The sequence below is a fragment of the Anabrus simplex genome, chromosome 1 (assembly GCF_040414725.1).
Source record: "Anabrus simplex isolate iqAnaSimp1 chromosome 1, ASM4041472v1, whole genome shotgun sequence".
In the NCBI taxonomy this organism is placed as follows: Eukaryota; Metazoa; Arthropoda; class Insecta; order Orthoptera; family Tettigoniidae; genus Anabrus; species Anabrus simplex.
The window spans coordinates 1,522,745,176-1,522,769,789 of record NC_090265.1 but is presented as its reverse complement, the minus strand read 5'-3'; the positions used below and the strand labels follow the sequence as shown (position 1 = coordinate 1,522,769,789).

Genomic DNA, 24,614 nt, shown 5'->3' with positions numbered 1-24,614 from the left:
TCGCCGGGAGGGGTAGGTCCCGATACCAACGTCATCACGCCCCTCTCTCGGAGAAGCCGGGAGGGGGTAAGTACACGCGAGGGAGCATGGCAGACGATCGACATACGAAAGAAATGCAAATACGGAGGGACGCCCCAGGACGGAAAGAATTCCTTGTCCATGGAGCCATAAGTGAGGAACAGGGAGAGACACATTTATTACACAATCAATGCCTAGGACATTCAGAAATACGCACAATGATGGTAGTAAATTTTCAATGAGCTCGCTAGGAGCACAGCACAGGTACCAAGTCCTTTAAGGCGGGAGGAGACCAAACACACGGTTCAGACCTCCCCCCCAAAACACCAACCCAGGGTTGACCAAAGTGTTTTCCTTCCATAAAGATCAGCCGCATAAAGTTCATTATCTTGAATACTTGCTGGATATACAATAGTGTTCTTGCTTTACAATAAATAACTATATACAAAAGTAACATCTTGCTGCACATAAAAATGAAGAAACAAGTCTTTGCCCAGATAATATATAAAATTAATACTCTTGCTGGTCACCAAAATGACGTAGTGAGTCCAAGATTATCTCTGAATTTATATTCTTGCTGTACATTAAACGAAATAGCGAGTTCTTGCCAAGATTAGCACTGAAATTACTTTCTTACTATACACCATAATGAAGTAGCGAGTCTTTGCCAAGCCTATCCCTGACCTTACATTCTTGCTGTATCAAAATTTAGTTTCTTACTGTACACCACAATGAAGTAGCGAGTCTTTGACAAGTATATCCCGGGATTTGGCAACATTCAGTTCAATGAAGATGTCCCCAGCAATCGCCAGGGGAAAGGTGGGCCATCAGGGCCGGCAACCATCATAGCTGGGATACAACCCAACCAAACCTTGAGCGGCATGCATGCAGGAGAACGGCCACAGTAGCGGACCGTCTCGGAGCCTCCTTAGGCAACTCAGACGCTGGAAATCCCAATCCTTCTGAACTCGGTAGCCGTAAGACACGGCGGCTGGAGTCAATGATCGCCAGGAATCGCAGCCACGAGGGGCCCTTCTCATGGAGCAGTGGGCGTAGGTGGATACTCCAGTACACTGTAAAATAAAGCAGAAGGCCAGCAAGGATGTCGAAAGATATCCATCCACCGGTACAGAGTACAGGGGGCCAATGCAGTGTAGGGGACCGGACCGGGGGGCATGGGAGCAGTACGGGTGCGATAGGACTCCGGGAGGACTCACATTAAATCATTCATAATAAATAAATAATACATCCAGATTTGTTTTTCTTAAAAAAGAACAAACTTAAACTAACTAAGGGAAGAGCATATCTCCGACAAGAATGGAAATGAGTCAAAACTCTCCGGATAACCAAGTTAAAGCTTCATACCACATGAAACCAAGGTACCCGTAGCTGAAACGCTAAGCAGGCTTTACTTGCGAAAGATGAACTCGGAAGACTCTCTCCGTCTCCGGATCCTTTACCAACAAGGTGACCGGCGTTAAGAAATCAATAATTTCATACGGTCCTCGGAATCTAGGAGCGAGCTTCCCGGAAGGCACGAAATTCTTAACAAAAACATTATCTCCTACAGCGAGATCGGTCGGTCGGCGCCCCTCATTGTAACGTTCTCTCTTCTTCTCATAGGACACCTTGAGGTTTTCCTTAGCCTTTTTCCAAATTGCCCTGATGTTAAGGGGGTCAATCCTCTCTGGTAACAGTTCATCAATGTTCCAGAGATTACTGAGTGGAGAGTTGGGAACGAAGGAGAACATAAGAGACACAGGAGAAAACTGATGCGCTTCATGTACAGCAGAATTAAATGCGAAAGCCAGCCATGGCAACGAAGTGTCCCATCTCAAAACATCGTCATGATGGAAGGCGATGAGAGCGGCCCGCAAATTGCGGTTGACTCTCTCTGCATAAGAGGGTTGGGGGTAGTACGGGGACGTTGTCACGTGCGTAATGGACAGGCTAAAGCAAAACTTTCTGAACAAATTCGACGTGAACGCCCTCGCATTATCGGACACCAAGTACTGGCTCGGACCAAAAGAAGAAAATATGGTTTTTAAACACCTTATGGTGGACTCTGCCGTGGCTAACCTCGTCGGAAAAAACCAAGAAAAACGAGTGAAGCCGTCGACACAAACAAATATAAATCTATTGCCATCCGTCCTTGACTTGGGGAGGGGTCCCACATAATCTATAAATAGACGTTGCATGGGTCGCGTAGCCTGGGTAGAAGACAACAGGCCGACCCGAGTATTAAGGGCAGGCTTGCTCATCCTACAAATCTTACACGCTTTGACCATCTCACGGACTTCAGCATCCAGCCCCTTCCAAATAAAGGTTTCGCGAATTTTCTCCCTGGTCTTAAACACTCCCAGATGACCAGCCAAAGGAGTTTCATGGAAATATTTAAATATCATAGGTACTAATACCGATGGAACAACAACTTTCATCTTGTGATCAGAGCGGGAGGGACAGCAAAGGACACCATTTCTTAACACATATGGGTTAACAATCTTGCCTTCTTTCAACTGCTGGACAATAGGCCCTAAGATAGGATCTTCCACTTGGAATTTTGCAAGATCATGGTATAACAACGGGGCATCAGTCAAGATCGCTCCAGCCAGGGGTAAAGAAGTTAGGACCTCAGGGTCAGAAGAGTCATCATCCTGAATAGGCTGACCAGTGAACATGCGGCTAAGCGAATCGGCCACAACATTGTCCGAGCCTCGAATGTGCCGTACATCGAACTGAAACGCCGATATTCTTATGGCCCACCGAGCTAGACGGCCCGTTTTCCTAGGTTTACCCAGGACCCAGCTCAACGCTTGGTTATCGGTTTCAAGCTCGAATTTTACATGTTCTAAATACATTCGAAACCTCTCTAGGGCAAACAACACAGCCAAACCCTCTAACTCATAGACTGAATATTTACTTTCAAGAGGAGTCAAGGTCCTGGAAGCGTAAGCAACAGGTCGTCGGCCCAGGTCGGATTCTTGCATTAAGACAGCTGCAACCGCCGAGGCTGAAGCATCGGTCTGAACAATGAAGGTTTTGGAAAAATCGGGCATCGCAAGTATGGGAGCATTAGTTATAGCCAACTTCAGATCCTCGAAGGCTGCTTGTTGTGAAGTACCCCATTCAAACTTCACCCCTTTACGCCGGAGGGCGTTAAGAGGCCCAGCACGCTTAGCAAGGTTAGGGATAAACTTACGGAAGAAGTTTACCATCCCGATGAAGCGGGCGACGCCTTTAACGTCCTGTGGGGGTCTGAACTCATCAATGGCCCGGGTGCGAGACTGGTCGACTGAAACTCCATTAGATGACACTATATGGCCTAAAAAGGACATCTGCGGCTTTGCAAAGGAAACCTTCGACAATTTAACCGTCAGGCCAGCGTTACGCAGTCTAGACAACACTTCGCGCAGGTGGTCAAGGTGCTCCTCAAAGGTTTCCGAATAGATGACGACATCGTCGAGGTAATGATAAAGATAACTGAATTTAATATCCGAAAACAACTGATCTAGAAGCCTACTAAGCACCGCAGCGCCAGTGGAAATGCCAAAGGGCAATCGACAAAATTCGTAGAGGTTCCAGTCGGTTGCGAAGGCTGTCAAATGACGGGACTCCTCTGCCAAAGGGATTTGATAATATGCCTGGTTTAAATCCAGGACGGTAAAATACCTAGCCTTTCTGAACCACGAAAAACAGGAATGCAAGTCTGGGAGCGGAACAGATTGCAATATCACCTTCTTATTCAATGACCTATAATCCAAAACTGGACGGTAACCTCCCTGAGGCTTAGGCACAAGAAATATGGGTGAGGAGTAAGCGGACGTGGAAGGCCGAATTATTCCCTCCTGCAACATGTTATCGATGATCTCCTTCAATGCTCGCATTTTTGGGGGAGAAAGACGATAGGGCGGACTCCTAACAGGAATAGAATCTGAGACCTCTATCTTGTACTCCAACAAGTTAGTCATCCCCAATTTTTCCGTCAGAACCTCGGGAAAGGCATCACACAACTCCCTAATGCTCTTGGCCTGATCCTCGGGCAAATGGCTAAGATCGGAGCCCTTTTCGTCCTCAGAGGGCACCACGGCAAAAGAAGAACTCGAGTTAGACCGCAATACAGGAATCCGAACATCACGACAAAATTTGAACCAGCAGGACGCTTCCTGTATATCCAAAACCAAGCCTGAGTAAGCGAAAAAATCAGATCCAAAGATTACAGGACACGGTAAATCTTTGGCCACATACAACGGAAATTTCCACGAAAAATTAGCAACACGAATCTTACACTTCACAACTCCCAAGACTTCAACTCTAGAAGAATTAGCAGCCACACAGGAAAAGGAAACCGGGTGGACGACGGGAAATTTACACACAGATTTATGCAGACCAAACCACTTCTCGCTTACAAAGGAAACAACACTTCCAGTATCTAAGAGTGCCGTCACTGGCTCATTATTAATCTCGGCCTTGACAAATGGAGCTACCCCCTTATTCTCGGTCGTTATCTGCAAACATTCGGCAGGACAGGATGACAAACGTTCACCTGGAGTCGTACGATGATTTTGACTAGGCGACGGCGAATAAATGAGCCTGTCCCTGGCCTTTTGCCGGTCTAGTCAGATACCTTTCGGCCCTTTCGTGCAATCCCTCGCTACATGACCCGGGGTCCCACAGCGAAAACATACAACCTTCGAAACCCTAGGCGGCCCCTCGGTACTCGAACCACGGCTAGGCCCTTGTGCCTGAAGAGATCGAGAAGGGCACTTATTACGGAGATGATCAGACGCGCCGCAGCCAAAACATATTTTTAACGGGGCGGGTGTACGAGTAACAGCACGCTCAGATACACCCCGGCCAGAAGAAAGACCAGGATCGCGAAGCGAGTCGGCATGTCGAATGCCCTCCGCCGAGACGACCATAGCTTCCAACTCGGCAAGGTTACGAGGCTGAGACACAAAACACAAGCAAGAACGATACGACGGAGTAATCCCTTCCACGATAGTCGAAACCACCTGCTCCTCCGTATAATCAAGTGCGAATACCCTGGCATAAAATTTAATGTCAGAAATAAATTCTGATAAGGTCTCATTTAAACGTTGCACACGAAAGTAGAATTGTTGCACCAAAGAATTAAGAGCCCTAGCGGGGATAAAGTGAGTTAGTATATGGGCATGAAACTGATGCAACGATAATTGTTCCGATATAGCATTAACAATCTTATCAGAAAGAACTCCAACAGTATGCGGATAGATCACCTGTAAAATTTGTGCATGCGTCAACCCAAATACTTGAGCGTGATCCAAGAATTCGACAAGAAAACGAAGAAATGCAACCACATCACTCGCCGAATTCACTGAGTAGCGCGGGCTGTCCTTCAGCATGTTATTCAATGGGTGAGGAATACTCGAAAATGGTGAAACCTGCGGCGACAAAGGTGGCTGTTGCCTCGTAGTCTGTTTTGAAGAACGCTCTAAAGATGAGAAATGCGGCTCGAGGGAAGTTCGCTGCCCGTCAGGCCCAAGGTCAGGAGTGGGTTGGTTTAACTCGCCTACCACCGCCGCAGTGTAAGGTAACACTGGCTTAGTCTTGATGGACGGGTCAGCTAGCCAAGTCTCAACTTTCTCTAAAAGCGTAGAAGATTTGACCTGTAAATCCTGAACCTGATTTAACACCTCCTCCTTTAAGTCTAATGACAGCAAATCACCTACACGATGAACATAATGCATCAAACGACCCTGCACTCTCTTAAGTTGATGGGGCGAAGCGACGTCGCTCTCCAGAAAATCCATCACTGAGGCGATATCAGAGAGGTTAGTCTCAATAAGGGATACCGAACTCGTGACCTCGCTTTCGGTATAACAGGGCGCTGAGACATTCCGATGTAAATTGTTCCTCAACAAGAGTTCATCGGCCTTAACTGTCCCTTTCGATTCCAAATTACGTATTGCTAACTCATACAGCAATTCCTCCTTCCGCAAAGCTCCCGGATAAATAATGTCGCGAGCAGACATCGTGTAAATGATACACACACACAAGGCAAAATTACAAGCACCGAGACGAGAGAGCTCTGGGAGCTCAAATTTCGCAAGTAAATGAAAAAAAAAGGAAATCCAGATCGAACCACGCTCCTGGCTGCCACCACTGTGCCGTACCCCGGCAGGATGACCCAAAGGAGAGCGGGCCAGGGATCTGGGTATAAATGTAAGGTCCAACCCAGAGGATAATGTCAAGCCCCAATTCAAACAGCTTGACAACAACTTTATTCATAGACAATGTAAAACAAACCAATTCGGAAGCGCACGAAAATCAACATAACATAACTAAAGAAGGGTTTTAACCCGTTTCCATTTCTCATCCTTGTAAAATATAAGAGGAATTCCACTCCTCTAATAAAAGGTTTAACATAACGTAAGCTGCGCACCTTGGTACCAAATAAATGTCTTACTAATCTCTACAGCGCTACATCGTATATACAGCTCGCCAGTTACAAGGTAAGGAAAACTCTTCTATCAGTGAACTCACAATGACACGCATACTTCCTAACTACACATCCAGAACATTCTGGAATGTTTCGTTCATGTTACAAGAAAGGTACAACACCTTAAGTTACTTTACGGCACCAAGCCGTTCCTTATCAATTACAACCAGACACATGGCGTTACATATCTGTACAAGTCCCTAGTTCCTCCCATCATCCTACCAACACATAGCAAGCCAGTAGATCTTACCTCCCATGCCCCTCTCACGGTCCTTGGTTCGACCCAAGAGTAGTGCTCTCCACAAAGAGCAGCAGGTAAGTGAGACGGACCACCGCCCGGCGAGGCACACTGGCTCGCCGGGAGGGGTAGGTCCCGATACCAACGTCATCACGCCCCTCTCTCGGAGAAGCCGGGAGGGGGTAAGTACACGCGAGGGAGCATGGCAGACGATCGACATACGAAAGAAATGCAAATACGGAGGGACGCCCCAGGACGGAAAGAATTCCTTGTCCATGGAGCCATAAGTGAGGAACAGGGAGAGACACATTTATTACACAATCAATGCCTAGGACATTCAGAAATACGCACAATGATGGTAGTAAATTTTCAATGAGCTCGCTAGGAGCACAGCACAGGTACCAAGTCCTTTAAGGCGGGAGGAGACCAAACACACGGTTCAATAATAATAATAATAATAATAATAATAATAATAATAATAATAATAATAATAATAATAATAATAATAATAATAATAAATATATTTGTTATACGTCCCACTAACTACTTTTACGGTTCTCGGAAACGCCAAGATGTCGGAATTTTGTCCCACATGAGTTCTTTTACGTGCCGGTAAACCGACCAACATGAGTGGTGGTGGTGGTGGTGAGTATTGTTTTAAGAGAAAGTACAACTGGGCAACCATCCTGTATATAACACCAATCAGAGAGAAATAATGAAAAGGGTCCAACAGTTTGAAAAATGAAGGTAACGGCCAAAGAAAGACAAGAGCCACGAAGGGCGTGAAAATAAAAGAGTCCCTAGGATTCGGAAACCTAAAACCGTCGGGGTCGGAAAAGAACAAGAGTTGACCAAGGAAGATCGAACAGGATACATGAAAATGAAGAGCCTGGTACAAGTAAGACGACCAACGTGAGGCTGTCGTATTTCAGAACCTTCAAATACCTCCAAATTGAGCCGGAAGACCAGCACTTCTACCGTCTGGGCGACTCAGCCCGGCAATATATTATTATTATTATTATTATTATTATTATTATTATTATTATTATTATTATTATTATTATTATTATTGTACATACATACATACATTATAGACCGTTATGCCTTTCAGCGTTCGGTCTGCAAGCCTCTGTGAATTACTTAACGCCGCCACAATTCTCTGTTTCTAATCAGTTATGTGGCCTCGTTTAGTTTTATATCTCTTATCTTCAGATCGTGAGAATCTGAGTCTAACCATCGTCGTCTTGGTCTCCTCTACAGTACTTCTCTTACCCTCCACAAGAGAGACCACTATTCTTCCAGGTAACCTATCCTATCCTGCTCCATTCGCCTCACATGACCCCACCACCGAAGCCGCTTTATAGGTACAGCTTCATCCATCAAGTTCATTCCTAACTTACACTTTATCTCCTCATTCTGAGTACCCTCCTGTCACTGTTCCCACCTGTTTGTACCAGCAATTATTCTCGCTACTTTCATGTCTGTTACTTTTAGCTTATGAATAAGATATCCTGAGTCCTCCCAGTTTTCACTCCCGTAAGTTCGTCTGGGAGCTGACTTCCTCCTTACAGAATACTGTTGATCGCAACTGCGAGCTCACTGCATTAGCTTTACTGCACCTTGAATCAATCTCACTTACTATATTACCATCCTGAGAGAACACACGTCCTCAATACTTGAAATCGTCTACCTGTTCCAGCTTTGTATCACTAATCTGACATTCAGTTTCCCTTACCTACTGACATCAATTTAGTCTTCGAAAGGCTAATTTTCATACCATATTAAGATGTTAGACTGTAGGCTTTCGGCACAATCTGCCATTACGACCAAGTCTTCAGCATAGGCCACACTGCTTATTACATCTCCACCTAACTGAATCCCTTCCTGCCACTTTATACCTTCCAGCAGCTGATCCATGTAAACTGCGAACAGCATAGGTGAAAGATTTCAGCCTTGTCTAACTCCTGTAAGTGCCCTGAACCAAGAACTCATTCTACCATTAATTCTCACTGCAGCCCAATTGTCAACATAAATGCCTTTGATTGATTTTAATAATCTGCCCTTAATCCCATAGTCACCCGGTATGGCGAACATCTTTTCCCTCAGTACCTTATCGTACGCTTTCTCTAGATCTGTTTCCTTTCTTTCTTAATCTGCTTACCCTCCAGGGTTGGTTTTTCCCTCGGACTCAGCGAGGGATCCCACCACTACCGCAGCAAAGGCAGTGTCCTGGAGCGTGAGACTTTTGGTCAGGGATACAACTGGGGAGGATGACCAGTACCTCGCCCAGGCGACCTCACCTGCTATGCTGAACAGGGGCCGTGGTGGGGATGAGACGATTGGAAGGGATAGACAAGGAAGAGGGAAGGAAGCGGCCGTGGCCTTAAGATAGGTACCATCCCGGCATTTGCCTGGAGGAGAAGTGAGAAAACCGAGCTCGATAGCTACAGTCGCTTAAGTGCGGCCAGTATCCAGTATTCGGGAGATAGTAGGTTCGAACCCCACTGTCGGCAGCCCTGAAAATGGTTTTCCGTGGTTTCCCATTTTTACACCAGGCAAATGCTGGGGCTGTACCTTAATTAAGGCCACGGCCGCTTCCTTCCCACTCCTAGCCCTTCCCTGCCCCATAGTCGCCATAAGACCTATCTGTATCGGTGCGACGTAAAGCAACTAGCAAAAAACAAAGAAGTGAGAAACCACGTAAAACCACTTCCAAGATGGCTGAAGTGGCAATCGAACCCATCTCTACTCATTTGACGTCCCGAGGCTGAGTGGACCCCGTTCCAACCCTCGTACCACCTTTCAAATTTCGTGGCAGAGCCGGGAATCGAACCCAGGCCTCCGGGGGTGGTAGCTAATCACACTAACCACTACACCACAGAGGCGGACTCTCTAGATCTACGAAACATAAACATAACTGTCTATTCCTCTCGTAGCATTTTTCAATTAACTGCCGCACACTGAAAATCTGATCCTGACAGCTCCTCTGTGGTCTGAAACCATACTGGTTTTCATCCAACTTCCGCGGCTCAAGCGGCAGTGCGCCGGCCTCTCACTGCTGGGTTCCATGGATCAAATCGCGGTCACTCCGTGTGAGATTTGTGCTGGACGAAGCGGAGGCGGGATAGGTTTTTCTGCGGATACTCCGGTTTTCCAGGTGGTATTTTATTCCAGCAACACTTTCTAATATCATTTCATTTCATCTGTCATTCAGGCTTTGACAGTCAGCACAATTCCTATCCTCACCGCTAGATGGGGGCTTCATTCATTCCATACGTGACCCGGTCGAATGACTGGAAACAGGCTGTGGATTTTCATTTTCATTCATTTCCATTTTTCCTCTCAACCACCCATGTTTCCTCTCAAGCACTGATCGCGCCCTCCCTTCCAAGATACCAGTGAATACTTTGCCTGGTATATTAATCAATGAGATACCTCGATAGTTGAAATCCTTCCTGTTCCCTTGCTTATTGATAGGTGCAATTACTGCCTTTGTCCAATCTGAAGGCACCTTACCAACACGCCATGCCAATCTTATTACACTATGAAGCCATGTTATCCTTGCCTTCCCACTACACCTCACCATTTCAGGTCTAATTTCATCTATTCCTGCTGTTTTACGACAATGGAGCTTTTTTGCTAGTGGCTTTACGTCGCACCGACACAGATAGGTCTTATGGCGACGATAGGATAGGAAAGGCCTAGAAGTTGGAAGGAAGCGACCGTGGCGTTAATTAAGGTACAGCCCCAGCATTTGCCTGGTGTGAAAATGGGAAACCACGGAAAACCATCTTCAGGGCTGCCGACAGTGGGATTCGAACCCGAATGCAAGCTCACAGTCGCGCGCCTCTAACCACACGACCAACTCGTCCGGTATGGAGTTTATTTACCATCTTTTCCACTTCCTCAAGCGTAATTGCACCAAAATCATTTTCCTCCTCCCCATGAGCTCGGTTGTTCGCGACGTCACCAGGAAGATTTCCTTTTACGTTGAGAATATTTTCAAAATATTCCTTCCACCTGTCCAGTGATTCCCTGAGATCTATGAGTTCACCTGAATTACCCAAAACACTATTCATTTCCTTCTTCCCTCCCTTCCTAGGATTCTTTGTTACTGTCCAGAAAGGTTCCCCTGCTGCTTGACCTAGCCTTTCCAAGTTATTACCAAAATCTTCCTAGAACTTCTTTTTTGGATTCAACAACTATTTGTTTCGTTCTGTTTCTTTCGTCTGCATCAACCCTTCTTTGGAGACATTTCTGATACGCCTTCTTTTCACGTTTACAAGCTGCTTTCACTTGATCATTCTACCATGATTTTTCCTATCTTTGCACACAGTTGTTCCTAGGCATTCCCTTGCTGTTTCTACTGCAGCATACAGGAAGAGAATGGGCGCAATGCAGAGCTAACCTAATTCAATCCCTTAGGTGTGGAATGTTTTAAAATATTTCCTATTTTACATCTAGGATTTAAAAATATATACCGCCATTCTGAATTTCGTCTCGTATGTAAGAACGGTTTCGGAGGAATGTGTATTTTTGTTTTCGGTTCTTAACCCCCATTTAAGACCCTTACAGATTAATATTTTTAATAATAATAATAATAATAATAATAATAATAATAATAATAATAATAATAATAATGGCTTTACCTTCCATTAACTACTTTTACGGTTTTCGGAGACGCCGAGGTGCCGGAATTTAGTCCCGCTGGAGTTCTTTCAAGTGCCAGTAAATCTACCGACAAGAGGGTGACGTATTTGAGCACCCTTAAATAACATCCCACTGAGCCAGGATCGAACCTGCCAAGTTGGGGTAAGAAGGCCAACGCCTCAAACAGTCTGAGCCACTCAGCCCGGCTAATGTTTTTTTTTCGTACCAGGTAAATGCTGGGGCTGTACCTTAATTAAGGGTATGGTCGTTTCCTTCCCGTTTCTAGCATTTTTGTATCCCGTCGTTACCAATAAGAGCTACCTGTGTCGGTGCGACGTAAAGAAAATTGAAAAGAAAAAGACCTTCTGTTATTTAACACGTAGGCTATAATATAATTTGGGGCATTATTTGATTCACTTTTTGGTATGAAATTTACGGCATTAGATCCATTATAAAGGAAAATATCTCTCCTTGCTCACTATTTGCATTAGCAACTCGCAGCGCTAGCCTGCGCGGTAATTCATGGAATTCCGCTAGATCGCTCTGAACCTCGTGACTTGCACGTTCTCCATTGGCGCACGAAAAAATCAAGAGGTTTGACGTCCACTTATAATAACAGTGAGTCAATGAAATGTTGTAGTTAATAAGTTTGACGTACTTAGGACGTTGTAGGCAATCACAATTTCTTGGAGCTCAGTTGATATTAGAGTAAACTGACCAGACGTCCCGGATTCGGCGAGACAGTTCCGCTTTTAGGCATTCTGGCCCGCTGTCCCATCGAAAATTCTGGGGACGCTTAATTGTGCCTGTTTACAGATGGACAATTTTAAACATCGCACTTCAGTAGAAACTCTCAACTCTCAATAGTGACACAGTATATGTTTTCTTTTCCTGGAACTAATGCTTCAGTTGAAAGAGTTAATGATCAAGTTTAACTTTTCGCAGAATTGTTTAGAGTTTCATAAGTTTTTGAAATCATCGCCGCAGTTGTTACAGCTAATTATATCCTCTGAGAAGTACGAGTAACACTGAAATGTATCACAAGGGAAGGTATTGTATTATTATAATTTTATCTTAAAATGTGTAGTGGAGAAATATTGCAATACCAACTTTAACGTGTAAAAAATAGCTGTGTCAAAATTTGACCTCTCGTTTATGTGTAGGCCATCGGAATCAGTGTGTCCCGCTCTGAGCCATGGAAGAAAATGGTCAGTTGATATTAGACCAACCACCCCCCTTTGGATTCCCTTTGAATTCCTCGAGTGATCACATTTGCCTTCTAATTTCGGTATTCATCTGCATTATCTTCCTGATCAGTAGTAGCTAATACTTATAATTTCGTGTGGCTATTTCTAGCCGGGTGCAGCCCTTGTAAGGCAGACCCTACGATGAGGGTGGGCGGCATCTGCCATGTGTAGGTGACTGCGTGTTATTGTGGTGGAGGATAGAGTTATATGTGGTGTTTGAGTTGCAGGGATGTTGGGGACAGCACATACACCCAGTCCCCGGGCCATTGGAATTAAGCAATGAAAGTTAAAATCCCTGACCCGGCCGGGAATCGAACCCGGGACCCTCTGAACCGAAGGCCAGTACGCTGACCATTCAGCCAACGAATCAGACAATAGTGGCTAATGACCGTGCGGATTTTCAGCTTTTTTAAACAATCACAACAGTCACCATCGCTAGTTGATCACCGTGAAGACAAAACAGTAGAGCGTCAGCAATGTTCGCCGTTGATGGACTCTCCAAAAAGTCTTTAAATTCGAGAATATCTCCATTATTATAGCTCGTAAAGTTAAAATGTATGAGGCATAAAATAATATAAAGTAGATCTTCTATAGGTGTCGTTATACGCACTGTAGATAGAAATAATACTTCCGGAAATATTTGAGAGGCTGTGAACAATTTAGTCAGGTTAGCCATGTTGGTGCTTGGGATAAACGGCGAAAGTACTGTAAATCCAATTCGCAGCAAGAGTGAAAGTATGAATATGGGATGTACCAATATGTCACGTGCCAGTAATAATCAGAACATTTATGAACCAGAGCAAGGCCGTACTCAACGGGGGGAGGGGGTGGGGGAGCGGTTAGAGAGGAGTTAGAGGGGATTAAAATTCAACCCATCAAATCAAAACTATTATGATATCAAGAATTTCGAAAATAAAACAATTGAATTTAATCTATAAAAATACCGGGCGAGTTGGCCGTGCGCGTAGAGGCGCGCGGCTGTGAGCTTGCATCCGGGAGATAGTAGGTTCGAATCCCACTATCGGCAGCCCTGAAAATGGTTTTCCGTGGTTTCCCATTTTCACACCAGGCAAATGCTGGTGCTGTACCTTAATTAAGGCCACGACCGCTTCCTTCCAACTCCTAGGCCTTTCCTATCCCATCGTCGCCATAAGACCTATCTGTGTCGGCGCGACGTAAAGCCCCTAGCAAAAAAAAAAAATTCTATAAAAATGTGCCGTCTTCAAATGTTTCTCAATGAATATACTCGTAGTTAACAAATTTGAAAATTTAAATTTAGGTTCATTTTGTTTGTTTTAATATTTGTAAAATATATTTGGCACTATCATACAATTAATTACTCTCCGGACAATGTTATTCTGGTCTACACGTTTTTCTCGGGCCTTTTTTTTCTTTACGTCGCACCGACACAGATATGTCTTATGGCGACGATGGGATAGGAAAGGCCTAGGAACTGGAAGGAAGCGGCCGTGGCCTTAATTAAGGTACAGCCCCGGTATTTGCCTGGTGTGAAAATGGGAAACCACGGAAAACCATCTTCAGGGCTGCCGACAGTGGGGTTCGAACCCACTATCTCCCGATTACTGTATACTGGCCGCACTTAAGCGACTGCAGCTATCGAGCTCTGTCTCGGGCCTTTTATTTACATCATATAAATGCAGACAACAGAAAACATAGGCCTAATGTATATTGTCTTAATATTATATGTGTTGAAATTCCTATATATTTGAATGGTTATAATACATTTCATCTTCTGTTTTCGACATATTTTTACCAGTCCATGTGGATCATGTTTCAGATATAATTAACAGATGCCTCTATTTACCTGGCCTTGTTTCCAGTTATCATCTGGGTTTAGCAGTAATGTAGATTAATCTCTGTTTAACGGATGTTGGACGCCAACGCTATGTGGGGAGATGTATTCACTATTGCTGTTTCTATGGTGGTTGGTAGTGTGATATCTTGTGTGTAGGTGAATACGTGAATTCGGAAGATCACAAACACACAATCTTCGAGCTAGAAAAATTAACCAAACACGGGTTAATATTCCCGGCCCATCCTTGAAATGCACCCGGGAACCTATGCCAGTATGCTGACCACTCACCCTGGGAGGCGAACTTTCAGATATACTTAAGAGCCTGAAATAAACATTCTTAAGAGAATTTTCTATACTTTACAGCAAAGAATTCAAGTAACCGATTAACACAGTATTCAGTTTTTAGTCTCAAATTTGTCAGTCTTACAAAGCATCGTCCTTAATGTTGTCACCCATTCATGCTTATAAATTAAAATTGATTATTTTTAAACAGTTCGTGGTGGCCACTAAAATAGTTAATAATTCTGAATTTTCCTTAGAATAATTGAGTTTGTAAAACCGTTACCTGAGTTAGTAAATTAACTAAAGGCCAATCCCTGACTCAGAAGCATGAAAATAAATGCTCGCCAAAGGGAACCTCTAACAAGAGGAAAACCCAACAGATGTAGTACTGATTCAGAAAGTACAGCCACAGAAATTAGTGGAGAAACTTAACAGATGTGGGGCACCTATTTCCTAACACACACATTTTAGTTATTTTCTGTTATCCCCACCTACTTTTCAGCAAATAAATGACCGATCGAGTTGGCCGTGCGGTTAGGGGCGCGTAGTTGTAAGCTTGCATTCGGGAGATAGTGGGTCGGTAGCCCTGAAGATGGTTTTCCGTGTTTTTCCATTATCACGCCAGGCAAATGCTGGGGGATGTACCTTCATTAAGGCTACGGCCGCTTCCTTCCCACTCCTAGCTCTTTTTTCTCCCACTCTCCCATCGTCGACATAAGACTTATCTGTGTCAGTGCGACATAAAGCCAATTGTAAAAAAGTAGTTTAAATAAATGGAGCGAAGTTAGTTAGTCTTACCATCGTATTGTTCAGACTGCCAGTTAACTTCTTTGATTACTAGTTTGAGCGTGGTCTCGCGGGTTACTTAAGCTAACAGTAGGCTACATCTCACCCGCATATTTTATGGAAACTTAGCTATAATAAACGTTATTATAATGTTTATTTATTTACGTGAAGTGTTATACTGTAGTCTGGAGTGTGGGGATGAATTTATCTTAAACATTCTTCTTCTTTTCCTACCGCTTTTTCCCACACCTGTGGGATCGCGGGTGCGAACTGCGTCGCACATGTGTATTTGACCCTGTTTTACGGCCGGATGGCCTTCCTGACGCCAACCCTCTATGAAGGGATGTAATCACTATTGCGTGTTTCTGTGGTTTTTGGTAGTGTGGTATGTTGTCTGAATATGATGAGGAGAGTGTTGGGACGGATACAAACACCCAGTCCCCGAGCCAGAAGAATTAATTAGAAGCGATTAAAATCCCCGACCCGGCCGGGAATCGAACGCGGGACCCTCTGAACCGAAGGCCAGTACGCTGACCATTCAGCCAACGAGTGGGACGAATAAACAATATACAGTGCATATGTAAGTGGACGTTATGAATTAGGGCTAGGTAAAATTGCTGCATAATAATATTTTTACATTTATTTGTGTACACAGTTGATGAAATATTAACCTTTTCTTACTGGTTTCCTTACGAACAGAAATTACAATTCTTACATTAGTACGTATTAGTGAATATATTTATACTTAAATGTAAAAAAAAGGTCCGAACAAATTATTGTTTACAATATTATATCAAAAGACAGCATTTGGTGCTTTAAGAAAAAGGAATCTTCCTCGTACACACAGTATTTGAAAAATTAATTTGTGACATACGGACTTGATATTAGTAATATTAACTTACCATAATTCTGAGCAGAAATATGGAAGGTGTAGAGAAAAAGGGTGAGCCATCATGTACATATAAAATATTCCATAGACCTGGAAGACTTGAGGAATGAAGTGAAAATGATAATATAAATTAATCAAAATATGAGAAGAGGTCCCCTATTTCACCAACATTATCCAAATGGAAAAATTGTACACTTTAATAGTAATACACTATATTTTGGCTATAGGTATCGTTGTTACGTCAAGATATTATACAAATTGAAAACAAATTTATGCAATATTTAAAAAATTCTTACATCTATAAATGCAAGTTACAAATTAATGAAATTTACGTATAATTACATGTTATAATTCTCATGTTTTGGTCCGTATTGAAATGTACAATGAAGTCAAATAAATATTAAAATTTATTTATTCCCCCTATTCAATACATAAATAGAGATGTTAATTAAGAAATTAAATCTTGAATAAAATTATAGGGATATGGTTCACCCTTTAATTCAGCCTTAATCTCAATCTGAAAGGTAATTAATCAGGTAGCTGAAGATGCCCTTAATTAAAGGGCAAAACATGTCCCTATAATTTTATTCAAGATTTAATTTCTTAATTAAAATCTCTATTTATGTACCGAATAGGTGGAATAAAAAAATTTTAATATTTATTTGACTTCATTTACGTATAATATATAAACAAGAACAAATGATTAAATATGACACACAGATGGCAATAATTTGAGATTTAAATAATCACTTTTAAAAGTATACAGAAATATTATTATATTTCCAAGCCATTTTTCAAAAAAATGTGTAAAACTTGTAAATGTCTTTTATAATAATTATAGTGAAAATTGCTTTGCTCCATTTTTTAAACATGATAGAACTCCTACCGGGCGAGTTGGCCGTGCGATTAGGAGCGCGCAGCTGTGAGCTTGCATCCCGGAGACAGTGCGTTCGAATCCTACTGTCGGCAGCCCTGAAGATGGTTTTCCGTGGTTTCCCATTTCCACGCCAGGCAAATGCTGGGGGCTGTACCTTAATTAAGGCCACGATCGCTTCCTTCCCGCTCCTAGCCCGTTCCTGTCCCATCGTCGCCGTAAGACCTATCTGTGTCTGTGCGACGTAAAGCCACTAGCAAAAAAAAAAAAAAAAAAAAAAAAAAAACTCGCCTCGCGCTGCACGCTCGCCGTCTCACCATGCGCGGTTATTTTACCTTTCCACTTAACCCGCTGATTTATAAATGGTAATGCTCTAAAAATGTTTGAACATTTCTTATTCCATTAAACCGAGCTCGATAGCTGCAGTCGCTTAAGTGCGGCCAGTATCCAGTATTCGGGAGATAGTAGGTTCGAACCCCACTATCGGCAGCCCTGAAGATGGTTTTCCGTGGTTTCCCATTTTCACACCAGGAAAATGCTGGGGCTGTACCTTAATTAAGGCCACGGCCACTTCCTTCCCACTCCTAGCCTTTTCCTGTCCCATCGTCGCCATAAGGCCTATTCGTGTCGGTGCGACGTAAAGCAACTAGCAAAATATATATATATATATATCGATTAATTCTGTTTCATAACTAAAATATTTCGTTTTTATTTGCTGGTGCTGGTGATTATTGCTTTAAGAGTAAGTTCCGTCCGCTTCTGTGGTGTAGTGGTTAGTGTGATTAGCTGCCACCCCCGGAGGACCGGGTTCGATTCCCGGCTCTGCCACGAAATTTGAAAAGTGGTACGAGGGCTGGAACGGGGTCCACTCAGCCTCGGGAGGTCAACTGATTAGAGGTGGGTTCGATTCCCACCTCAGCCATCCTGGAAGTGGATTTCCGTGGTTTCCCACGTCTCCTCCAGGCAAATGCCGGGATGGTACCTAACTTAAGGCCACGGCCGCTTCCTTCCCTCTTCCTTGCCTATCCTTTCCAATCTTACCATCCCCCACCAAGGCCCTTGTTCGGCATAGCAGGTGAGGCCGCCTGGGCGAGGTACTGGTCATTCTCCCCAGTTGTATCCCCCGACCCAATGTCTCACGCTCCAGGACACTGCCCTTGAGGCGGTAGAGGTGGGATCCTTCGATGAGTCTGAGGGTAAAACCAACCCTGGAAAGTAGATTAAGAAGGAAAGAAAGAAAGAAAGAAAGAAAGAAAGAAAGAAAGAAAAGAAAGACAGAATAAGTTCCACTATGCAACGTCCGCCTTCATAGCGTAACTGGTAGCGCTATTAGCTGCCGTCGTCGGAGGCCCGGGTTCGATTCCCTGTACTGCCATATATTTAAGAATGGCTGGTACGAGGTTAAAATGGCACATGCATCTCCCCTCCATTGATATGTGCCGGAAAGAGCTGCACCACATCGGGCAGAGTACATCCGGCTCCATTGTTGAATGCTTAGCATTCTGGCCTTTGATCCAAACGGTTGCGGCTTCTATTCCCGGCCGGGTCGGTACTTTTAACCGAGAATTCATCTTAGGTAGGGCGCCAACCTCACAGACGCTCAGGTGTCCTACAGGGCGTCATCTCGAAAGATCTGCACCAGGCCTCTTCGAAGGTCATATGCCATTATTATTATTATTATTATTATTATTATTATTAGTAGTAGTAGTAGTAGTAGTAGTAGTAGTAGTAGTAGTAGTAGTAATTGATCAACCAGCTTCTATTACACTAATCAGAGGAAATGTGAAAAATGCCCGACCTTCGAGGAATGAAGGCAGTGGCGAAAGAAAGGGAAAGGCGATGGAGGAGTGAGGATTAAAAGACTCTTTACGCCTTGCAAACCTAATAGCGTAGGAGTCGGAAAAATACAAGTGTTGACCAAGGGTGGTCGGATAAGAAAGATAGAAATGAGGAGACTGACATAAGTTAGAGGAAGCAATGCCAGATTCAGCTACCGCACGGGAAATGTGGTTGCCAATCCATGCTCCCAGACCGAGAGTTCCAGGTTCCCGGTATAGTTACTTCATACAACAAGCAGAGGATACCGTGAGTGTATTTTACCATCCCCATCAACACATTTACATTTGCACCTATAGCATTTGTTTTGGAATCCCCCCACCCACCTCCACCGAAAAATCCTACACCTCCCCCCCCCCCCCCCCGACGAAAAAGTCCCTGTTCTACTCGACTCCCTTAGATCGCGCGGTCCGCAGCGGATAAGTGGCAGCAGAAGAGACAAAGCACATCACAACAAACAATAGTCAATGTAATGTTGTATGTCTACTACAGCTTACTCCTGTCTCGCTATTTTGCTTTACGTCGCACCGACACAGATAGGTTTTATGGAGACTATGGGATAGGAAAGGCCTAGGAGTGGGAAGGAACCGGCCGTGGCCTTAATTAAGGTACAGCCCCAGCATTTGCCTGGTGTGAAAATGGGAAACAACGGAAAACCATTTTCAGGGCTGCCGACAGTGGGATTCGAACCCACTATCTCCCGGATGCAAGCTCACAGCTACGCGCTCCTAACCGCACGGCCAACTCGCCCGGTAAACTCCTGTTTCTTTATACGGGTCGGCGTGAGGTGAGATGAATGTCTATAGCATGTTTTACGGACGGATGCCCTTCCTGACGCCAACTTCAGTTGAGGGGTTGAAGTAGAAGAAGAAGAAGCAGAAGAAGAAGAAGAAGAAGAAGAAGAAGAAGAAAGTAAGGAGGTGGAAGGAATCGGCTGTGGCCTTTCTCAGAATTTGCCTAGAAGTGAAAATGATAAACCATAGAAAACCATTCTCAAGACAACCGACGGTGGCATTCGAACCCACGCGTCTCCCGAAAGCGGAGCTCGGCTCCATAGCCGTAGCGAGTTAACACTCGTGGCCACTCAGCTTGGTAATGTAATGTGTAATGTTGGTGTTGATCAGTTTTATTGGCGCTCTATATTGTACACCTACACATTTAGTTTCCTTTCGACTCTGTGATATTAGGGCATCCAATTTAAAGGAAGTCATCCTCGCTCCTTTCATGACTTCCACTTGTTTACTCTTTAAGCGATCGGTCCTTCCCTTTCTCCCCCCCCCCCCTTCATTTTGATAGTCACTTTCACAATTTTCCTTTTCGATATGGACTAATTATGGACTAATTACTACGCGGGTTTTCATCTTAAGAAAATCACGACAGAAACCACCACAGTTGCCAGTTAACACCATTGAACAATATCTCCATGTTACGGGATAGGAAACGGCTAGAAGTGGGAAGGAAGCCCCAGCATTTGACTGGTGTGAAAATGGGAAACCACGGAAAACCATCTTCAAGGCTGCTGACAGTGGGGTTTGAACCTACTATCTCCGGATTGCAAGCTCACAGCCGAGCGCTATTTCTTTATAGTCACTCCGACACAGATAGGTCTTACGGCGACGATGGGTTATGAAATGGCTAGGAGTGCGAATTAAGTGACCGTGGCCTTAATTAAGGCACATTCTTAGCATTTACCTGGTGTGAAAATGGTAAGCCACGGAAAACCATCTTCAGGGCTACCGACAGTGAAATTAAAGTTCAGGCTTTCCCCTACACTATCACTTCACTTAGGGTGAATAACATTATTTATAGCCTAGACTGTGTCTTATTCCCCGACTTCACATACTTATTTCCATTAAATTCTGTTCACCTTTCTCGCGACTCGCCTTCGACACTAAGTCTAATTTCATGAATAACATAGCCGATAGGTAAAACTGTATAAGACATAAATGATCGCAAATTATATTATTTATAACTTTTCTTGTGTAGTGTTTATCGATAGGAACAGGAATAACTTATAACTTAGATATTTGAGAATTACATTTAATATTTTCCCCTAAACTACCATTTCAGGCATGGTAAATAAAATTATGTATAACTTAGACTGTAGTGCCTTATTCTCCGACTTAACATACCGATTTTTATTAAATCTGTTCACTCATTTTCTGGTGGCTCGGCGTTGGCGTGGACTAAGCAACAAAAGTCAAAACTCATTATTAACTCCGTTATCATAAACTATATGGCGCATCTGTATGAGACAATTGATCGGAAATTGTGTTATATATCTTTTGTCGTGTAGTATTTGTCGATAGAACCACTAATAACATAGATATTTGAGGATTAAATTTTAGGCCTTCCCTAAACTACCATTTATGTGAAACAAATGATCGGAAATTGTATTCTATATCTTTTGTCATGTAGTATTTATCGACAAGACCACTAATAACATAGATATTTGAGGATTAAATTTTAGGCCTCCCCTAAACTACCATTTCACTCAGCGTGAATAAAATTATTTATAGCCTAAAGTGTAGTACCTTATATCCCAACGTAACATACCGATTTTCATCAAATTCTGTTCAGCCATTTTCTCGTGATGCGCGTATACATACATACATACATACATACATACATACATACATACATACATACATACATACATACATACATACATACATACATACATACATACATAACGGAAAAGTAAACATTGCATTTGCTTCTTACCGTGGACACGAATGGTATAGAAATACTTTCCTTTTTAATTATGATCAATGTACAGAAACAACACATATATTATTATAATTATTATTACTATCATTATTATTATTATTATTATTATTATTATTATTAAAATGGGAACTATCTCAGCATTTTGAGTTATTTGGTTTCATTATTCTTTATTCCACGCCAGTATCCAGTATTCGGGAGATAGTAGGTTCGAATCCCCCTGTCGGCAGCCCTGAAAATGGTTTTCCGTGGTTTCCCATTTTCACACCAGGCAAATACTGGGGCTGTACCTTAATTAAGGCCACGGCCGCTTCCTTCCCACTCCTAGCCCTTTCCTGTCCCATCGTCGCCATAGGACCTATCTGTGTCGGTGCAACGTAAAGCAACTAGCAAAAAAAAAAAAAAAAAAATCTTTATCCCACACCCCTGGTCCGGGTTTGATTCGCGGTTCTATCATGGAGGATTTATATCCAGGTATAAGGTTTAAAATGACATGTAAAACAGGAGGGCAGTTGAAAATGACACCTTTAGGGGTAATATTACGTAATTCGAGATCACTGATTTTCATCCTGATATTTGAATGTTATTCAATATTTGTTACTTAAGTGTGTGTTAAAATCAATGATAAAACCATTATCTATTTGAACTAGACTGTGAAGACAGAAGCAACTTCCAAACATTCCATTCACAGATTTCTGAAGGAAACCGAACCAGAATTCAATATCGTTTATTATAGAGAACTATAGAGATCGAGTTTAGAACTGCTGAAAGAAATTAACGTCTATCTCTTCATATCATTTATCTTCAATATTTATCAAAAATACCGCGCCAATTTAAAGAAAATCACCAAAAAAACTATCATAAGATTTTATACAAATTAATTCCGATGGAACCGTTATTATATTACATTGATCGTACGAATATTAAACATTTCAATGACACTAGAGAAAATCTATTTCACTTTTGAAGAAAACGTTTCACTTAACTTTTTATTGTTGGTCAGAAAAGACACTCACACTAAGAAAAGAAGAGAGAAACTCACCACTCGAAGGCAGAAGCTAGGAGGATGGCTGATGCTAAGTAGGTCCACAGTACAAACATGCTGGATATCAAATAGTGCTTCCTAAAATGACACTTTTCATTGACTGTGCTGTCAGGACTCAATCACCCTTCCGTCTTCCTGTCTACCCACTCACCCACCCCCACTGATCTACATGCCCATTGGCCAAGTGTTCTCGGATTTGCCAACCGGATGTCAGGTATTGAAGTAATGAATGGAGATAGTAGGAGAAGAGGCGGTTTCGAAGAAACTGTACCTGTACACGAGTATTGAGAATTCTAGTAACAATCTCTGCTTAGTATAAAATAAAGTCCTCGATCCTGTCTGTCTGTCTGTCTGTGACGGCTAATCTTAACAGCCACTGGATGGATTTTGATGCAGTTCTCACCACTCTATTAAATATTTCTCGAGAAAGCTTCATGTATATAAAAATGTGTTTATGATCAACAGAAGCCGAGTAGCAATGATTTCAATGGAGCAAGTCGAATTTAGCTTAGGCTGGCTAAACCGTTAAAGATACATCTACTGTATACTATGCGGGTATTGAAAGACAAAAAGACAAAAAGTTCTATATCTATCTCTAACACGTAGCCCACTATAACTGGTTTATGTTACTGTTAGCAGTAAACAAACGTCAAATTTAAAAACCACTTTTTAAATTAATTAGTTCATCCTTATCAAAATAAATTGATTTCCCTCAAGTAACTAATGTAGATTAAAATGTGATGTACAGCATGGTTTTTTCATCTATACTTTCGGATATATCGTCGTTTGCATTTTTTCGGCCAATCTCCATTCTGAAGTATGGAAATGTAAATGACCAGCTTTAGAGCGACGGGGTAGATTTGGAGCCAGCGCACAAGCTATCAACGACTTCGGCCACCAAATGTTGAACATGCTACGATACAATACATAATAGTTTTCTAAATATTTCTCGTTATCTATATAAAATTTTTGATAACCCATCATGCCGAGACGGAAAGCGAATATAGGTCGCAGTGCATTGCATTTATCACGTATCAATGAAAATGACAAAAAAAAAAAAAAAAAAAAAAAGAGATTTTCGAATGTCACTGGACAGAGAATGAATAACGTCACAATGACAAATTCACTGGCCAGGTTCAAGTATATTACTCAGTATACACAGCACTCAGTAGTGAAGATGATGTTCACTGCCCTACAAAATGTATAAATTCTTTAATCCTTCCGGCTTGTCACCACACAAAATGAGTTTGAAAGCGTGGGTGCCTATTATATTGTTACATTAAACCCGCCAAAATTATGCAATGGGACGCGACTGGTAGTGAAAATTTTCAAAAACTGTTTGATTGAAGAGCTACTAATTTACTTGGCTGCGGCACAGTAGAAGCGGTCTTAAACCGACAATCCCTGTTATTCCTTCAGATTTACCTTTTGATTTCAAACGTGCCCAATTCCCCGTAAGAGTCTGCTTTGGCATGATGAGAAACAAAGCATAGGGTCAAACACAGCGTGGCTGGAGTTAATCTCGGTGGATAATGTTTTTCTTATGGGCACTTTACGCGTCCCTTTCACGTGTTACCGGTACATCAAAACAGAAAAATATATTTTCGTGTTCATTACTGGAGGAAAAACGACTAACATCGCAATATTTTATAAGTCCTGGGTTGAAAGTAACCTTCTCCTTAAATTCATAACTGCTCCCGTACGAAGAGACGGGGGTTGGTAGCTAGT

The 24,614-nt window shown here is 42.8% G+C and overlaps 1 protein-coding gene across 1 annotated transcript in view; it reads right to left on the bottom strand.

Moving 5' to 3' along the window:
• The window catches only part of LOC136861775 (protein Wnt-8b-like), an 88,031-nt gene extending 65,089 nt beyond the window's left edge, over window positions 1–22,942 (bottom strand). The window contains exon 1 of the mRNA XM_067138844.2: window positions 22,884–22,942. Within this exon, the coding sequence (XP_066994945.2) occupies window positions 22,884–22,942 (59 nt within the window). The remainder of the gene's footprint in view (window positions 1–22,883) is intronic.
• Window positions 22,943–24,614: the final 1,672 nt, after the last annotated feature.